The following is a 21,320-nucleotide window of genomic DNA, read 5'->3' as shown; positions in this document are numbered from 1 at the left end:
GTGGGGGTCACAAACAGATGTGACTTACTATAAACATTTTCTCTAGTCCTAGCAACTAAATAGAAACAGATTATATTTTATAGTATCAATACTTCTTGTATGTCTTGGCTCTTCATAATTTTTTATAGCACATTTATGAATAAATCAAAATGTTTTATGTTCACCCAAATCTGTGATCACCCAAAAGGTGATCTTCCTTATGTTGATAAAATATTTACATGTTATTACAATGTGAGTACTCTCAACTTCCATAGTTAATGTCCTTAACTTCTCTATTTTTATTGACACTTCCCTTCTGTCTTAGAAGTATTCTTATTACTACAAGTGAAGTAACTATATCAGCCTCTCTTCATATCTTTAGACCTTTCAGCGGTGATCCTCGCTCTTATTTCTGTTCAGCCTGACTCCCTTCATGTGTAATGTCTACTCTATTTAGAATCTGAAATATTACCTAATCAATGCATTACATGTTTGTCCAATAAAATTTTACGCTACATGAAAATGTATATAGGAATAATTTTTAAATATTATGTGATAAAAGCAGAAGACCAAATGCTATTTACACACTAATAACAACTGGGTTAAATATATATATGTATGTGTAATGATGAAATTCATTTAGAAACTCCCTAGATATGTAGAGCTGACATAATGTTTTTTATTTGCTGTAATACTTCTGATATACTTAACAAAAGACTTTGAAATGAATCAAATATTAAGAAACCAACTGAGAATAAACCTCATGATTAATTCTCATAATTTATAGCTCAGATTTTATCTGTATAATACTCAACTTAAGGGTGTGACAATCTAAGTATTTTAAATGCTAATTTTTTCAAGTGACTTCATAAAATTTGGTGGGACTTCTGTTTGAATTTAGATAAATAAAAAAGAAATTTCATAAAAATTTATCTTGAGTAATGTGAAAATTCACAATACTTTACTTTTACATCTGGTAAAATATTTTATGTGCACAGAACAATACATTAAAACATTTTTGCTTCCTTCTTACCTATTTCATCTTTCCTCATGTCTTTCAGCTTATCCACAGTAAGATTTTTTTCTTCTAATCTTGTCAGAATGTGTGGTGGTAAGACTGAAAACTGTCTCAAAGGGCTAGCCCAACCCCACAGCCTCTTGTCGATGACTTTACTAAGATTCAGGAGCTTGTAGGTCATGGCGGGCCAACGTTTCCTCAAAGCAATTTCAAAAAGAGCACGGACAATTCTAGCTGCATTCTGAAGAATAAAAAGTGGGGACTGGCGCTTAGGTAACATGTACTTTTAAATCTGTCAATAACTTTATTATTCAGTTTCAAAAGAAGTCTGTCCAGCTGCATCCTTTAATTGTGGCAACATTTATTTTTATATGACCCTAATTATCTTTATTATTTCTAAACAAGAATAATCACCTCCTTTATGTGGACATTATCATGCTTAACTTTCAAAGAGTAGCCTTATTTCTAAGTTCGAAGAAAGCTCCTCTCTACACCCCCTAACTAGGAAGGAAGTAAGAAGAGACAAAAGGCATGCAAAATGTTTAGGAGGCTATGGAGGCCATCTCAAATATAAAAGCTTAGTATAGTGAAATGATTAAGTTTATAAGGCTATTTAGGGAAATAGGGAAGACTTTGGAATCCAGTCAGGGAGAAAAATTAGTGAGAGAAGGGTAACAAAGGAAATACTGATGAGTGCAGTTACCCATATTAATGGATTCCTATTAACTAAGCAATATGTTAACTGCTTAACATATATTATCTAATTTAACAATTGCATTTGATTGGTTCTGATATTACAACTTTATAGATGAAGATACTGAACCTTGGTGAGGTTAATAATTTCACCAAGGTCACACAGATAGTTGGTGTCAGAGTATCTATTCAAAGCCAGGTCTAAACAATTCCAAACTTAATTCCAAGATTTCAAATGCAGTGGTCTGAGAATAACTTCATTAATAGACATATAGAAAGTTACAATGACTGAAGACTTTTTTTAGACCTTTGCAGTTAGTTTGCATTTGTTTTGGCTCCTTCCCTCTATCATTAACTTCCCAGATTGTTTTATTAAAAATTGTTTTTAAAATCATGAACTTAGAGACATAATATCTAATGATATTTTCATTTGAAAAATGAAGAATTTTTAATCTGGTCAAAATTATAGCAGATGATTTGACTTGAAAATCTGAAATTATGATCATAAGAGGTATGGACTTCAGTTTTATTTTATATGAAATGTGTATCTGTCTTTTGACAAAGTTACATTTTATTGCATTAGTAGAAATTTAAGAACAAAAATGTATTTAGAAGTATGAAGACAGTTCTGATACCCATTAATAATGACAGGATGGCTCTTATTAGGCCCAGATAATGATAAATAAAATGAACATTTTGATTATTATGTGTATCAAATAGGTCTTCCTACATCATTCCCATTTGCTTTTATAAAAAACTGCCTGGCTTATTTTCCCACCTGGGTTTGAATGTATATAATTTATCCTTGTTCCCCAAAAATAAGACCTAGCCAGACAATCAGCTGTAATGCATCTTTTGGAGCAAAAATTAATGTAAGACCGAGTCTTATTTTACTGTAAGACCCGGTCTTATATAATATAATATAATATAATATAATATAATATAATATAATATAATATTATATATATATATATATATATATATATATATATATATATATATATATGTATGTATAAAATATAATAACATATAATACCAGGTCTTATATAAGACTGGGTCTTATGTAATGTAATACAATATAATACCAGGTCTTATATTAATTTTTGCTCCAACAGATGCATTAGAGCTGATTGTCTGGCTAGGTCTTATTTTTGGGGAAATATGGTATATTTCAGAATCTACAGTTTTCCCTCAAAGCTAAAAGGAATGAAAGGAGAAATCCCATGTGACAAGATATAAACAAGATATTTTATCTGGAATGATATAAATTGAGTGGGAATAATGATCAAAATCTCTGACATGTACAGTTTAGAGAAGCTAAATAGGCTCTTTTATAAAATCGTAGGCTACTTGAGCCAAAGATTTATTTTAGAGGTTGATAGAATAAAGTTTCAGAAATATAGAAGGAAGTGCCATTGCACAGAGCTTGTGGAACTACTGATGGCTAAAACTTAAAATATAAATAAACTCAACAACAATTTATCTAATGCAGTTAATGATGATAAACCTATAATAGGTATTTAAGAAAAATCAGGGATGCTTTGAGATATAACCTTAATGTTCTGAGATTGACTTTCTAGACACCAATCATGAAGAAACCATAACTTTTATATTGTAAAGTAATTCGTTATCACTCTCTGTTAAGTATCTTCATAATCTTGAATCAAGCAGAAATGCAGCCAGATTATTCATCCACAACCCAGTAAAGCTTTACATTTTAGTTAAACCACTATTTCAACATAAAATCATTAGAAAATATAAAATTACAATATTATATTACTTTTCAGGAAAATATATAAACAAAATAAGTCAAAACAATGAATCCTATAGAAGGTATAGGTTTAGAGAATATGTATAAATTTTCTATGGCAGAAACATGTTATACAAAATGCCAAAAAACAAAAAGTTTTCATCACATCCAGATTTACTTTATATAGCATATGAAATCATTACCTGGTTTCTTGGCTACTTTAAGTTACTACATTCATTCAAATTGTTTACCAACATATCTTGGTTCATGTTTGTAAATATTTCATGTTTATAGTTGTATCAAAGCACTCCCGAGTATTCATGGCTGTTTATAATAATCTAACACAAACATACTTTTTTTTATATTGTCTTTGAATAAAATTACAAACATATGATACATAGTACAATCGTTTTTATATTTAAAATAAGATTAAGGTGTTACTTCTCCTTAACTTAGACAATACATTATTCAAAAAAAACACACACAAAAAAACAGAAAATGGTATTCTTCTAAGGTAAAGAATATTTTTAAGAAATGTATGTCTGTAAAGGAAACTTCTCATTTGAAAGGTAAATATTGCAAAACATAATCTATTTTACTTCACCTGGAGGCTTGAATATAAACACATAAATATTACAACATTTTATTTATGGTATTTTAAAAAACTTATACATTTAACAAGCTGCAATTTAGGGAATAATTTTCTTTCAATCCTCAATTTTTAAGCAATAACAGTAGGGAAGAGAGACTTTTTTGTTTAAATCAGAGACTTGTATTGAATCTATGGTCTAAGGTATATTTATTAAATAATGGTAAAAAAATTTGTTTGTTTATATTTCTAACATTTGGGGAAAACTACAATGGTTTCACAATCTTTTTTCTCCGCTTGAAATATTCTTGTTTTATTGCCCTTTATAAGTAAAAGCAATGAACTTTACCATTTAAAGCAAAAAAATTCAGATATTAATATCTATAAACTCTAAAATAAAAACAATAGCAGTATTAAAAAGAGCCACGCTAAACACCAAATCTCACTCCCATTTCTGATGTAATAACATAGATGGCATAAAAGTTGTACAAATTAAACAGAACTAGTTCTAAGATAAAATAGTAACTTGGTAGCATGTCATAATGTAATATATTCACAGTATAGCATGAATTAATTCCTGCATCTCTAAAAGTAAACAAGGAAGAAAAAAAATGGGAAGGGATTAACAGTCGTACCTGTGCAACATATGCAGAATCTGATATAAGGGAGAAACTGTCCATCTCTCCTCGGCTGATATAAGTTTGAAGTAGGATATTTATTTTCCCATAATTGTTCTCCACACCTCCAGGAGCTGAGAGTTCACAGAAATTATTTAATAAGGTATCTAACTCCTCTATTTCCTCTTCTCTGACCTGGAAGAAGCAATGTTTTTGTAGATTATTTGGGTTGATTCACTGACACTTTTATATTAAAATTAAACCACATTGCATGCTTTTAAAAAGTTTCCATTTGATTTTTTTTCCATTTTCCTTTTGTATACTAAAATAATACTTTTTTTTCACAGATAGCTAATAACATAGAATAAGAAACTATAGTGAGGCTGGTATAATTACATTTCATTATTCATCACCAATATTAAAGTTGCCATTGACATATCAAAATTTGATATGCCACAAAAATTAAATCTTCTGACCTCACCATCTTTCAATTGATGAGATTTCATTTTTTATTTGACCAGAGTAAAACCTCTGCCCAAATGGATTAGGGCAAACTTGAGTTATCTTCAGATGCATTCATTACAGTCATATATTTTTATATGGGATAACACATTCATAGCTTAAATCTGTGAAGTACTATGATTCAAAGTATTAAAGTTTTCACTGTTAATAAGATTAAATTATGATATGGGTACAGAAAATTCATATGTAAGTTTGAATCATGTATGTCCTTCATATTTTCTTTAGTGAACCTTACATTGCAAATAAACAAAAATCTATATCCTATATTCTCCGATAGTTTCATTATTGCAAAATCTACTTAAATTATATTTGATTTGCAGTACAGAGAATAGAATGGTGTCAGGTATGACATAATACCATAATCTAGGATAGTAGACATTGTTGATAAATGGAAGAGCATTTTCTAGTATTCCAGATGTGACGTGCCATACAGCTTAGATTATAACAAGAATAACAATTACTTATAAGCTTTTATAAATGAGTGAATGCATATATGTTATATGTGTTTGATTCAAGCTTTAAATAACCTTACCTTGATTTGATCAAATTCTTCAGCTTTGGAGACTATAGCAAGGATATCACTTTCTGTTTTGTGAGCATCAAAGAGTTCATTGAAGGTCTATCGAAGTAAGTGTTATATTTGATTAAAACAGGTCCAGTAAAATATTTTAAATTAAAAACGTGACTATAAATCACATATTCTCAAAGAACATTTGAACCCTAGACAATGCAGTGTTATGATGTCTGTGACACACTATTCCAAATTATTGCTTTATACATCATCAAATTCATCAAGGACAAAAAATATTCCTAAAACATAATTAGCTAGAGGACCTTAAGAAACAAAAAGGGCAATAAAATCAATTAATGAAACCTACCTTACATATGTAAAACCATGTTCAGCATAACATTACAGTGTTGGCTCATTTTCAGCATGGGGATATTGATATCTGTACCACTCACTAAATTTAAGATGACTATATAGCATATGAAATTCAGAGAGGAATAACTAAAAATATTTAACCTAAAGATTCTGGTGAAGATACCAAAATATTACTAGTGAGGGAATATAGAAATTCAGAAAACTGGGAAGAAACAAATCAACAAAAGGCCATACAAATAAAAACAAAGCTGAAGAAAGTCTACAGTTCCTGAAAGACAGCTGCAAACAGGCTTAAGAAGTAGTTTGGCACCAACACATGACCAGGTAGACAAATGAGAAAGAAAGGTTACTCAGTGGACAAAATGAGTGGACGTGAATAGGTGATGAAAGCAGTAGAGTGTACAGAAAATGTTTTCGGTTGAGGAACCAATATATCACAGTTTTGAGAGAATGTATGTTAAAAGGCTTTGAGGAAACCTGAAGTGCTATACAAATACAAAGTTTGAGAAAAGATGGGAAAAAGCTAGTAGGCACATGAAAATGTTTCTGAAACTTTGCATACATATAAGCACATGTTAAATAAGTACAAAACTTAGGTTTCATATAGGGCTAGGTTTTCATATGTCTGAAGAAATTTCACTTTATGATTTTTATTACTGTTCCATTTTAAAGACAATTTTAAGTACAAAACTTAAAATGAATATAAGAAAAAAATTCAAACTTTCTCTCTATAAGAATAAAGAGTGAAAATTCACCTTAACCCATCACCTTTTCTTCAAACTTAAGTCTTCCTCACAGGTAATCACTGTTAAGTTTTCCCATGTATTAATATATGTACGCAAAAACATATACGTTAAATACACATGAAGACATGCATGTACTCTTTAAAATGTAAGTATTATAGTGATACCTAGTCTTACATAAGACTGTAAAAAGGCAACAAGCAAGGCTATAATTACGTAGTCAAAATTTCCTTCGAAAATCTCTTAAATTGCCCAAATGGTACAGCTAGGTTGATAATTTTATTAGTTTTTCTAAGTCTTCTTTGGTCAGTGTTTACCAATTACCTGTAATTAAGTTTTCAACTTTTTCTTCAATGATATTATTAAGTTATCACTTTCCACTTAAAATCATTCAGGCATTCATTCCATAGGTTCCACCAACATGCTCAACTGTTTAGGCTTGAGTGTGAACAGATGGCAAGAAGGTCCTTAAAATTCAAAGTGTTATTTATTTTCTTGCCTTTACTGAGTATATGTTATTGAATTCATAGAAGACAAAAGCATTTTGTTCTATTAGTAGCTTTTGCTATTTTGCACTAATGCTATGCGTTGATATCTACAAAGTATTTGCATCTAATAGCAAACATATGATTGTGTTTGTCCCACTCCGTATAATACCTCAACGGTGTTGTATTTAATATAGTAGTGGCTGGCGGTTCTACCCAAATCGGTTGAGGAAAAATATCCAGTTCGCTCCTCAAAACGAATCATCCTAGCTTTGTCTAGTTTTCGTCCAACTTCAATGACCAGCTGTTCTCGATGCTTTGCTAATGTCGGGTCAATCTATAGAGAAAAAATATAAACATTTGAATGTTTCTTTTAGGTAGTCATCCTGTTTCTTTAGAAAGTCACCTATACCTATTTATGAAAATTAAAATTTTTGTTGATGTTTTAATTCAAATAAATATTTTATTATAATTTTTAACGAAGTATATTTTTATAAATTTAGGACATAAATAGAAAATATTTCATTCCCTTAAATAAACCAAATAAACCCAAATTTACTTGGTTTGAAAGGAATGAAGCTATAAAATTCATTAAAATCATCAGTCTGTATATTATCTTCAGACAGTAATATTTTGGAATCTAAAATTCTTACGTGGTCTTATAATCTTTACGATTATAAAGATCAGAAACCAGCTATAAGAAAAATATCATTGTCTTCTCCCTCACACACTAAAATAAATAGGGATTTAAAAATATCAAATTGTATTCTTACTTTATCAGTATTCGGAGAAATGACAGTGAGGGTGCTTTCCTCTGTCAAAGTTAAAATATACAAAAAAAATATGCAAAGTTATCCTTTCAAAAGTATGGTTTTAGTGTTCTAGCAATTTTCATCACTCATGGTGGGAAAACCCATTTTCTTAGCAATAATAATAGTAATAATAATAATAGTAATGGGAATAATAGCAGCAAAGAGTAAAATAATGTGATAATGAATTTTCGAATAGTTTTGAAACTATTGTATTACAGTCTTTTCTAAGAAGAAAGAACATTTATTAACAAGTTTTCTTGTTACTATAATGCGCGTGTGTGAATATATGTATACACATACACACACACATGCACACATGCCAGGTCTTAAAGATCATTCTCTGATCAATAAAATGGAATATGACCATTAAAGGGAAGGGGTGGTGGTGGTATATAGCTCAAATAAATTTAAAAATCAGAAAAATTAGGCAAAGGAAAAATCAGCTGCAGGGAAGTATGACAGAGTCAAGAATCATATTAGCAAACACAAAAAGTCTTAATTATTTGCTAAAAGTATAAACTGTATATGTCAGGTTCATCTTATGGAAACATTTTATTAATCACATATTACTAAACCATTAAACATATGTTAAACTGCATGATCTGTATTGATTCACATGAGTATAGTAGTTGCAAATTCATACTGAGTAATAAAATGAAAACACGTAAGTTAAAAAAAAAACAGGAAGGTAAAATTCTCTGAACTGTGAAGGTAGTAGAACTACACATCTCAGAATAAAAAAATTTACTTTCTTTATACTATAAAATTATAGAAAAATGACTTCTGATATTAACCTAGTACTTAAAACATCAATTGATGCATTTATCTTGCTCCAAGAATTGAAATGGCTTAGCCCATAAGAATACATGTTGTGTTTTGTTTTCTTTTACCCCTTCAGTATATTTTCATAGTGCCATTGACTATCTTCACAAATTCACATTTGTGATGAGAATAGCTACTGCCATATTCCTTAAAACTTTTAAGGTTACAGGTTATAATGCACCTAGATTTTATAATGGACAACAACTTGGCTGTAAAAGAAAATGTCCATTTGAGGAATAGGACATATTTTACCTGAGAAAAAAGGTAGTTAAATCCCAATTACAATAAACCTAAGTATAAAAACATAATGATTTCAGATTAATAGCTTCAGAACTAGTTGTTGCTACTATTTTTCTTATTTTTTTCCCTCCTAAGTCTTACGTTTCAATTTTCCCATGGTCAAATCTGCTGTATAGGAAAAGGAAAAAGGAAGAGAAACAAGATTGGCAACTGCTTTGATAACACAACAGAATATAAATGAAAACTAAGTTATCAGTTAATGCAGGAAAACTACAATTCTAAGTTAAATTCAGTTTCCTTGTTAATTTTTACTTAACACTAGTGAATATCCATATGACGGTGAAATAATGTTTTCATTAGACAACAGGGTTCTTTCTGTAATTAGGAAGTGTTTACAGTGTAAAAAGCAGAGTTCTAAAGAAAAGACAAGATCTCACAGAATCTGTAATCCACGTGGCACACAAGTGTAGCGCTCATAAAAAGAACTCCTACTACATGTATCTGATCTCAGTCTATGTGCACAGTGGAACTAACCCAGCCGCCAAACTGTTAAGATAATAACTCATTAATGCCACCTTTTAATTTAGAAATAAGGGTTTAGAGGGACTTGATAAGAAGAATAGATTGCATATAATATTAGCCTGTTATTACAGGTGGTCTATAAGTTTCTTCATGTATTCCAAAACATATAAGTTTTTTCAGGAGTATTCCAAAAACTAAATTTACCTTGGTTAAAAAAAAAAAAAATCACAGCAAAGTATTAGTATTCAATGGAAATAACAAATTGTATGTGAATAATAAATTGATAATAATATAAAGATGAAGTTATTAGTATCAGTGGAAAAAGAGATATTATAAATAAAGTGAAATAAATAGGGGGCAAATTTAATTTTCCTCAGTATTTTCTAAAAAAGATTACAGCTCTTTGTTTTTCTTCCAGATACCTAACTCTTTTCAGATGAGGCAGAAGTAGCAAATATTTATCCTCATAGCATGAAAGGATTACAGAACCAAAAAGAAGGTTTGATTTTCTTTTTTTATAAATGAGTTTTCTACCTGATAAGCTTTGTGACTGATGCCATATACTAATGGATTTGCTCTCATCCGTACATAAAGATAAGTGTAACTTATCCACTTCACTGCTTCTTCCACATTAGTAACTGTTCCCAGAGCAATCTGCAAGTCAAAAATATAACCAAAATTAAACAAATGCATTAAAGTTGAATATAAACATACATCAAAGATAATTTTTTCAAAAGTTAAGTTTTTAAAACACATCATTACGCTGTATTTAAAAGAAGGCTAGCATGATTATTGGACACGCACTTCTCCAATTAATTAAAAAAATCAGTCCTGCCTCATTTAATTTGGAAAAGTACATTAGAAATGGTATCTTCCAAAACTGAACTTACTAAAGATTATGGCATTTGGTTAGTTTTCCCTAAATTGAGTTTAATTCTATATAACAGTAGAAACATTTTTGGTATTCATTTTTCTTCATCTTGTTTTTTTTTCTTCTTTTGATTTTATTTTATGTGACCACACTACTGAAAATTGAAAATGTACGTGCACCAGTATCAAAATATAATATTGCCAATTCTATCCCTCTTTGTTGTGATTCTGTGTACTGTCATTACCAAAACAACAGAGGATGTAACATTAGCTCTTACCTCTAAAGATGGCAAGTATAAATATACAACATGAATAGATGGAAAATGCCATCATTTCTGCACAATAACAAAGCATATTTTATTGAGATTTATATATATTAATAATACGTACACTTTTAAAAAATCATACAGGAACGGGGAATGGTTTTAACTTTTTATTGGTACTTAAAACTTATGGAAAAAGTAGATGTCTATATATCTGAAGTATAATAAGCACTGGGTAATTCTTTACATTATATTCTAAAAGGAAATATAATTTTCAATATAGCATTTTAATATAGCTTTATAATATAACAATAAAACCTAAAGTTAAGTTAAAAACACAATGACATGTAAGATCTGTGTAATAAAGAAAAGGGAATTGTTAGAAAATGATCCTAACACAGACTTGCAATAAAAAGTTTTCTTAAAAATACATATCCTTAGCCATTGGATCTATAGATAGTCATTTTGGTTGTACTTAAAGTGTTCATTTTAATTTAAAAATTTATCCAAATAGTGAAACTTCATACTTGTATAATATTTCTTGAACCTGCAGCTCAAAAAATAATTTTAACATCTTAATATTTTAATCAAAGGAGGACAGATGCTCCCCACCTAAATTATTAAATTTCAAAAGAAAAAAAGGAAAAGCAAACCCTCTGATTTTAGTACTAAATATAAAAAAATAAAAACTTTTATGTTTGCTTTACTCCTACATTACAATTTTAAATTCTACGTAACTTTGTGAAATAAACATGTGAATACTTTACTTAGCTATTTTTAGTTAGTTGAAATCAGCTATAGCTAAGTATCATTATAGTATTACATCATACTATTAGCCATTAAATAGACAAATAACAAAAAGTAAAAACATGATAAGGCAGAATCTATTTACTTTTAAATTTACACTATCTTAAAATAAGTCAGACAGAATGACAAATACTGTATGACTTCACTTGTATGTATAATCTAAAAACATCAAACTCATAGAAACAGAGAGTAAGGGTGGTTGCTAGGGGCTGGGGGAAGGGGGAAATAGGGAGATATTGGTCAGAGGGTACAAACTTTCAGTTATAAGATGGATAAGTTCCGGGTGTCTAATGCACAGCATGGTGACTATAGTCAGTACTGTATTGTATACTTGAAAGCTGCTATGAGAGCAGAGCCTAATGTTCTCATCATAACAACAACAACAATAACAAAATGGTCCTTATGTGAGGTGAAGGATGTGTGTATTAACTATCGTGGTAAACATTTCACAATATATACATGTATCAATTTATTGCACTGTACATCTTAAACTTACACAATGACATGTGTCAATTATGGAAAGCTGGAAAAAATAAATTTCGACTAATGTATTTACAAATGACTAAACCATCCCCTATGTAGGTAAATATATACATTTCCTAAAATGTGAACTGTAACACTTCCCACAACATGAAAAGTAGTAAGAACTAAAATTTAGCCCAGGAGGGAGTTGCACAACACTTTGTAAATATTTATAAGACAGTTAAACATTTTCTAGTCTGCTTAAGGTAAAGGAAACTAGTTTAATGATATGCCTAAAAAATCTCACAGCATTCCCCATTTGTGATTCTACTGTTTGACAGCCAAAATTGTGTTAACTCCCTTATGAGCTATAGATATCTTAAAATAATATCATGCAACTCCTAAGAGTAGAAAGTTTTATAAAAAATAAAATAAACTTGCTATTATTTTCAAAATCAGACTCAATAAATTAACATTAATAAGTAATTATCTATTGCCACTAATGATAACATTAAAAGGAAAGGAAGAAGTAGGTATCGAAGATCGGATCAAATAATGAAAGTCTTCTAAATGTTTACCAAAAAGAAACAGACTACCCAGAAAAATGAATGAAAATTTATGATGGTACATCATATTTTGAGATTAATCCTAGATTGCCATCTAGTGACAAAAATTAAAATTTACCTGTAAATATTTGCTGTCACCTAGTGGCTACTTAGTATAGGAGCCTTTTCTAAAATAAGAAATTTTCACAGTATTTCTTTGAAATTTATCCATTCATCTCAATAATTATATAGTTAGTCAATAACAAGACTGTACCACATAAAGCACAATAGATATGGTAACGAACAGAGTTCACAGTCTCAAAAATTTCACCAATCTTGTAGATGAGAAACATGTAATTAAGATGACATATATGAAACCATTATATATAGTGCTTAGCACATAATATGTATTCAAAGCTTCTTTTAAAGAAAAACACCTAATATGTGAAACTTACAAAAGTGCCATTAGTATACAGTGTAATAGAGCTTTATGCACTGTGAAGTAAAAGAGGGAAAAAAAAGTCCACCCCCAATTTTCTAATTTAGAAGCAAGGCTCAAACTATCACTTTGTATCTAAGTTACATAAACTTTAGTCTTAAAATTATTTTAATTGCTTATTTTATGTTTTTTTTAAACTGGCTGACATCATATAAAAACTAAATAAGCAAACATAATCATCAAGAGTATATGTATGTATATAAAAACTCCTTTAGTAAGTAAAATTTACTAAATACATAAAAAAATTTATGCTACCATTCGTTAATTTATTTATTCAACTAAAATGTGAGTGCTGGCAGTAAGTACAAATGGGGCTGAGTAAAAAGGGACTACCAGACAATGGTAAATTATACAATCTTTTCTGAATATCAACTTGGTACAGACATTTGTTAAGTTTTCACAACAGTCCAGTGAGATTATCCCTATTTTGTAAACGGGAAAATTAGGACTTCAGAGGTGAAGTGAGTACAGTAAGAGCCCGTGTAGGGCAAAACTGTGCTGGAGAGTAACCACAGCCAGACTGGGGAAGGTTGGTCAGATTGTGGAGACCTCAAATCTAAAGACAAGGTGTTTGTACTATGTCCTGCATAGATGGGAGTGCCTCCATATAAGGAATGGATGTCTGGTTATATAGAAAAACCAGCATATTTTGAAGTATGAACTACAGGGGGCTGGCACAGAGCAGGGACCCAGTAATGTCTGCTGAATAAATTTTAATAAGCCTCAAACTTGCTTCAGTTTTTTTCTTAGTGTAAAATTAAGTAGCATTATACAGGGCTGGGATTTGCAACCTTTTGGCATTAGCATTAGGGAGTTAGCCCCATTAGGCATCAATCAGCAAAGATGCCTCCCAATATGTTTGTATTTTCTTCAGTTCTTCTAAACTAATGGTCAGAACTGATACTCATTTTATTAAATATATTAGCAGAGGCAACATTCCTAATCTAACATGACCTTTATGGTGATCACTGCCACTGTATAGTCTTGCAAATATTTTAGGAGTCTGAAGACTTAAAAATCCATTACTTTAAGAACACAGCACACATTCCTTTTATAAACTAATTTCACACTTGATTTCCACAGATTCCAAATTTAATTTCACACTCAAATATAATTTAAGGGAGTTTGTTTTCTTAAGAATAAAATGTACTTAAATTGGGAGCTATTCCAGTAGACCAAAATATGAGAAAGAAATTTTAGTAATGCCTATATTTCACCATATTAGCTAAAAAATTCAAGGTATATGTTTCATTATTTGAATGCCCTTTATGGAATTAATGGTTATAGATGACATTTCTAAAAATGAGATACCTAGTAAGTACTTTATGAATAGGATGTGAATGAATCTATGGACAACAATTTAGTTTTAATTTCTCAGGACTTGACCAAATAGTTGCACTGATGGTATTTTATAGTTCCTAACAAAAAGAATTCCTTGAGGACAAGAGCAGTATTTTACTTACCTTGTGTCTTCTGCATAACATCATCAACTTGTGTTTACCACTTACAGAAAGCTATCAAGGACAGTAATTCTAAGTTTATGAAGATATAGTTTTCCTTGATATGCTTTTCTAGAAAAATTACATAAAAGAGCCTTGATTTTTATTGTATTTGAAAAATGTTTACTCCTGGTCTTAGAAGAAAGCAAATGGTAGGTATTAATACAGAGAAATGTATTCACCTTTAACTTACTACATTTCCTATAATGTAACAGATCTGTAGGCTATAATGAAAAGCCTAGGTCTGGAGTTAAATAGATCTGAGTTTGAATACTAGTCCCAAACATTAGTAGCTAAATGACCTTCAGGTCAGTTGCATATCTCTCTGAGGACAATAATATCTACTTAGCAGGAATATTGAGAGAGTGATAGAATATATAAGAAACACCCAGCAGAGTCCTGGATTTAACTGGTTCTCAGTAGACTGCTACTATTACTATCCTTGTACAACAGACTATTCCATCGTAGGTACTATTGACCAAAGACCTAATTATTTAAACCAAGCAATCATAGTAGGTAGGCAATGAGGTTTGAAATTGATCTATAATATTTTCTTTAGAGTCAAAACTTATTTCCTAATCTTTTTTTATTTTTTTGTAATTATGATAGTAGAAACCAGCATCCTTTATGACTTTTTCTAACTTCCAACCAAACCGTCCAAACCTTATCTAGCCTTCTGAAGCCAGATCAAATTTTACCGTCTTTCTGAGCAAAGCCTTTTCTGACAGCATGGGGCCAAAAGTTCTTTCTCGTTCTATAGAACTTAAAGCTTTCCAACATTATTGCACTGTGGGTTTTGTTGTTGTTGTTCTTTTTCTCCTCTTTGGACTATATACTCCCTAACACAGACTGCAGAGCGAGCATGATTTTCATCCTCTAAAAAGACTGTAAATAACATCAATAGAATGTTAGTGACATTTCTATAAATTGTTTAAGAAGTACCTGATATAGGACTTGTACACAAATAATATTTCATTGTAAATATTTAATTTATTCATCTCTTTAATATTTATATCCCTCTTTCAAAAATTCTTTGAATCTACTTTAAATGTAAGAAAGGATATAGAAGTGGGAAAGCGTGGAATGCCAGAATTAAAAATGCCAAGAAAATAGTAAAACCTCATTTGAATGTTTGACACATAGACTCTTAAATTAAGAATGTTTATCCTTTTTACCAGTTAAGATGTTAACTAGGCTTCTAGGGTTTGCTATTTAAATCTTAGCACAAAACAGACATACTTACATACACACACGAAACAAATTATAATACTCTGGCAATCATATTTTGTATAACAAAGTTAATCAAATGAACTAAAATAAAAGAACTTTATAAACCTTGTAAAAACTAAAAAATACTTCATAAAAAACTTTGTAAAAGTGTAATACAAATACAGTTGCTGTCATTGCTATTTGTTTCCCTAGTTTTTATAGCTTTGGTTAGATTTCTTCCCTATGACAAAACATGCTATATACATATATATATATACATATACATATACATATACATATACATATATATATACATATATATATATATATATATATATATATATATATATACTTTTAGCAATGAGTTCTTATCAGTTATCATTTGCATCTGTACTACTCTGAACTAATCAATAGTATCACCATTCAGTTTGTTGCGTCTTATGACTGTATACTGGCATAAGCTGTATTCCTAAATATTACAAAATAGAACCACCTCAACCTTTATTTTACTTGGTCATTCTTGCAGCTGATGATTCTATGCCAACCTTTTACTCATTAGATCTTACCTCTGCATTTAGGTTATCTGCAAGGCTTTCCAGAAACTGACTCTCAATGGGGTTTTGTTGAGTGAGCAAAGAGAGGTAATGGCTGAGTTTATCATGTGTTGTTATGATGACTCCTTCCCCAAATTTGTCAAATTGTGGTCTTCCAGCTCGACCAAATATCTGCATGACATCTAATATTCCAAGGTCAACAAAGGAGCCTCTTTTTGCGTCATACATTTGTGTTCCCTAGATGAGCAAAAGTTAATAAAAATTTACATAAACACACACAAATATAATCCTGATGGGCTGAATACTGAAATTAGGCAAATATGGAAAGATCTCACAAGTGTACTTTAACTAATCCTTTCATCATCTGTGATAGAGTTAAATTTTCACAATATAAACTAGATTCTTTTGGAGAAAATAATTCTGACCTTGTATAAATAACATTCAAAGTCAGTGAAGCAGCCAACTCACAATAATTCTCTAAAGAAATCAATCCACAGGTTTGTTTTAAGACACCACAAATCCATGTAAAAAGGAAGGGAAACTCTTACCTTAATAACCACAGCGTGGGCAGGAAGGTTGACACCCCAGGCTAACGTGGCTGTACACACAAGCACTCTAATATGCCCATTAGAAAACAAGTTTTCAACCAAATTTCTATCCTGCCGAAGCATTCCTGCATGATGAATACTAAAACCATCTGGGAATAATTCTCGTACTTGTTTATTTCTTGACTTTTGCGCCTAGAGCCGATATAAAACAAAACATAAAAGCGTTTCGCATTTAAAAGAGGTTGTTATTTAGCATTTCTGTTGAATGCATTTATCAAAGAGCATAAAATTATTTTTAAGCATCTTAAGGTCTAAGTATTAGTCTATAATACTTTATACAAAATTATTAAAAACTGCATTTCAATAGATCTTAAAATATAGGTAATCCTGAACATGACACAAAATCCCAAAGGAAAGAAGTTAAACCCAAGTGTGTCTTCCACTTGGGCGTCCTCTTCTTCCAATCAATCAGTATTGCCTGTTTCCTATCCTTACAAACATTCTCTACTAAGAATAAATCTCAGTGGCTTCCAACTCGTTCAGAGCAAAGACAAGAGTCCTTACAATGCAAGGCCCCACAGAAATCATTTCCATCCACTAACCTCACTTACTCATGCCAGTCACAAGGGCCGACTTTTTCTAAGTCCCTTTCTGACAAATCCATACTCACGTCAGGTGACACTTTCTATTCCAGACACTCTGCCTTGGAAGCCTTTCCCTCTTCTTCCTGAGATGACCCATGGTTCCATGTGGCATACATGCTTCCTCACCAGCAATGAGCCCACACACCCAATGTGTTTACCTACAGTTGTGTTTCCTGGTGATCTTTGACTGGAGGGCACTGGCCCCTTTCTTAGTTCCTCAACCTTTTGTCTGCCTTGAATATACTGACTTCACTTCTGGTGTCTGTTCTTTGACCTGGTCTGAGCTCAGATGTGGGATGTGGTCCACTTTTCCGCAATGGGTATAAGTGCTAAAATTTTTACAAAATTTTACACAATTTTTACAAAATTCACTGATGACACCACACAATGGGAGAAAATTTTTCTGCAAAATTAAAGGCTTTAGATTAACATAGGTGTTTATATTGTCAAAGCTTCTGTTTAGGCATAACATCCTGCGTTGTTTTGTTATTGCTCTGAAAATTTAATTACCAACATGTCAACAGCTTCTTTTGACATCCTTTTCCATGGTTTTTATGTAAGAGGCACTACATTGGCAGGGAGCAGGATCTCAGGGGTCTGGGGTTCTAGTACAGACTTTGTCACACAGATTATCTCTAATGTTACTTAAATTTTTAAACTTCTACTATAATAACAATTAACTAAGAAAACAATCTAAGAAAATAGCATTCCATGAAATCTGCTTCAAATCTCAAACGGAAGGTAATTATTAACAAACCCCACCATCTAGTGGCCAGCTAAGTAAATAACAACTTACACATTTTGAGCCTTAAGAGTCCCAAATAAAATATACATACACACAAAAAGACTATCTTCTTCAGTTTCAAGGGGAATATATTCTTATTTCATTTTTGTGCAGGGTGTTCAGCCTCTTAGAAATCATGATATACCTACACTTTATGATTAACTACATTTGGATCATATTGCCTCGACTTTCATCTTTTCTGACATGAGTTAATGTTATTATCAATCTCATGAATATGGGATAAAGTCCGTCGTGGAGTATTTGCTAGGATATAACAGAGCTCCTTCAAGGGCTAAGGGTAGGGAAAAAAGAAACATTTCACCCACTCCATTTCTTCTCTAATATTCACAAATGAACACTCAGAGCTAAGACAGGAAACTGAAAAATATTGCTTGGAGGAGAAGGTCTGTACGAATCATGCTGCTGGATTGCTCTGTTTCAGGTGAATCTGCTATCCATGGACCCATGCACTGGAATATCCTGATGTGCTTGTTCTGAACGCAGATACCTCAGTCAAACTCCAGTTGAGGTAGGGCTTAGCTGTTGACACCACTGGCTTACTAAGAAGTTGAATGTAGGAAATATGTAACTGTGGTGAAGAATATTCTTATAAGGCAACAGGCAGACCATGGAGTGTTGACACAGCACCTCCCACTCAACCAGGTGGGTTCAACCACTGGTCTCTGTGAGGAACCTAGAGGCCCTGGGGGTCACTTCTCTTTTGACTGTATTCTTGCTAGTATTCTGTGCACTGCTTTTTTATTGGTTCAGTAGAGACCTGAAGTAATAACAATCTGAAAGTAAGCCTGGATTCTTCATTCTTAATTATTTTTGAATATGAACCTGTCATTTGTTATCTGGCCTAGCTCACAGTACAAATAAACTAGCAATCTTGAGGATGAGGCCTAGGGATGTACATTTTGAAAAATCTTATTTTAACAATTATTATACAGTAAAACTACTTTTCCATTTCTGGTATACAGTTCTATAAATTTTAACCTATGTTCAGTTTGTGTAACCACCACCATAATCAGGATAGAAAACACCCTAAAAAATTCCACTGTGTTATTCCTTTACAGTTAAATCCTCCCTACCTGCAGCCCCTGACAACCACTCATCTGCTCTCCATCCTTACTGTTTTGTCACTTCGAGAATGTTATATACATTGAATCGAATAGATATAAACTTTTGGGACTGGTTTCTTTCACCCAATTTGATGTCTTTGAGATTCATCCAAATTGTAGTATCAATAGTTCATTCCTTTTTATTGTGAGTAGTAGTCCATAGTATGGATGAATATATTACAGTTTGTTTATCCAATCACGCACTGATGGGATGTTTGGGCTGTTTCCAGTTTGGTCAGTTACGAATAGAGCTTCTTTAAACATTCATGTATAGGTTTTTCTTTGTGTGTGTACATATATTTTGATATGGAATGGGATTGTTGGGTCATAATGGTAAATGTATGTTTAACTTTATGAAAACTGCCAAACGAACGGCTGTACCATTTTGCATTCACATCAGCAATGAATGAGTGCCAGCTGCTTCCCATTCTTGCCAGCACTTGATATTGTTATTTTTTATTTTAACCATTGTAATAAGTGTGTGGTGTTATCTCATTGTGGTTTTAATTTGTATTTCCTTAATGATTAATGATGTCAAACATCTCTTCATGTTCTTGATGTACATTTCTAATTAGCTCCCCAAGTTATTCTGATGCACACAAAAGTTTAAGGACCTCAGTTCCTTACAGGAAGGTACTTGCAGTGATATTTTTACTTATCTATGCACAGTATAGTTGTACTTTGACCTTCTGTGATTATTTAGCACTATACAATTTCTCATTCATTACCATATTAATTATCTACATTTGCAAGAAAAGTACCTTCTAACAAATTTAAAAAACATGACAGTAGCTAACAGAAAAAAAAAAAAAGCACTGTAAAGAACCAAAGAGAAGGTCATTTAAATAAGAAACGGCTATTTATCATGTGCTAGATCCTAGGAATATATAGAAATTTATGACAAAATCAGAGCTTTGGATAATCTGCAGACTGGAAGGAAGACACACATACAAATAATTTCTATAAAATACGACATGTTTATGATAGAGGCATGTAGACACAGGTAAAACGAAGTGAGGATGGCCTTATGGTTCATTTGTGTTTGTACTGCTAGCACCTGGCAGAGTACCTTCTGCATAGCTTATACCTACTACAAATTTCTTGAATGAATGAATCAATGATCTACCAGTTTTATCAAAGAAGTCTTTATCGAAAAATACGAAATGTGGGTCTTGAAGGAAAAGTGACATACTGCTAAATAGGGGAAGGTAGGCAGTAGGAGAAATAAGCCAGAGGGTGGAAGTAATGCAGGAATATAGTGTGTCGGGAGGGCATTAGGTTCAGGGAGTGTGGGGGTAAATGCAAGAATATAAAGCTGGGAAGGAGAATCGAGGTCAGTCTTTATATGGTCCCAAACGTCGGTGAATGGAGAGCCAATTAAAATTTGTAAGCAGTATCAGATTTGTTGTTTCAAGAGGTAACTTCATAGTTGTGCTAAGAACAGAGGCTGGAGGAGCAGCTGTGGGGCTACTATGACGATCCAGGTGAGAAGATGGAGGCAGGGGAAATACGTAGCGATATCACTTCAAGTAGGCTATACAGTAACCAAGACTTGTGGCTTAGGCTGGGCATTAGGAAGGTGGGAAGAAGTGCACTTGGGACATGAGTTTGAAGACATCAATTATAAAACCTTTGGCTTTTATTCTGAATTAAATGAGAAGCCACTCAAGGTTTTTGAGCTGGAGAGAGAAAAGGGAGACCAGTCAGGTAACTCTAGGACAACATTCCAGGTGAGATGTGACGGTGGATTGGGCCCCGTGGAAAATATTTGAAGAAAATAATAAGTCTAAATTAACACACAATGCTATGTATGTATCTCTCTTAGCTTTCTTAACAA

The 21,320-nt window shown here is 31.7% G+C and overlaps 1 protein-coding gene across 1 annotated transcript in view; it reads right to left on the bottom strand.

Moving 5' to 3' along the window:
• The window catches only part of ASCC3 (activating signal cointegrator 1 complex subunit 3), a 300,443-nt gene that overhangs the window by 104,380 nt on the left and 174,743 nt on the right, over window positions 1-21,320 (bottom strand). The window contains exons 15-21 of the mRNA XM_019738872.3: window positions 16,932-17,123; window positions 16,396-16,620; window positions 10,210-10,329; window positions 7,452-7,616; window positions 5,701-5,787; window positions 4,665-4,841; window positions 1,013-1,238 (exon numbers count right to left, since the gene is read on the bottom strand). Of these exons, the coding sequence (XP_019594431.3) occupies window positions 1,013-1,238; window positions 4,665-4,841; window positions 5,701-5,787; window positions 7,452-7,616; window positions 10,210-10,329; window positions 16,396-16,620; window positions 16,932-17,123 (1,192 nt within the window). The remainder of the gene's footprint in view (window positions 1-1,012; window positions 1,239-4,664; window positions 4,842-5,700; window positions 5,788-7,451; window positions 7,617-10,209; window positions 10,330-16,395; window positions 16,621-16,931; window positions 17,124-21,320) is intronic.

This window comes from Rhinolophus sinicus, chromosome 2 (genome assembly GCF_057876585.1).
Source record: "Rhinolophus sinicus isolate RSI-liver-muscle chromosome 2, RSI-T2T, whole genome shotgun sequence".
NCBI classification, from domain to species: Eukaryota; Metazoa; Chordata; class Mammalia; order Chiroptera; family Rhinolophidae; genus Rhinolophus; species Rhinolophus sinicus.
The sequence above is the reverse complement of the archived record's forward strand: the minus strand, read 5'-3'. Positions and strand labels throughout refer to the sequence as shown.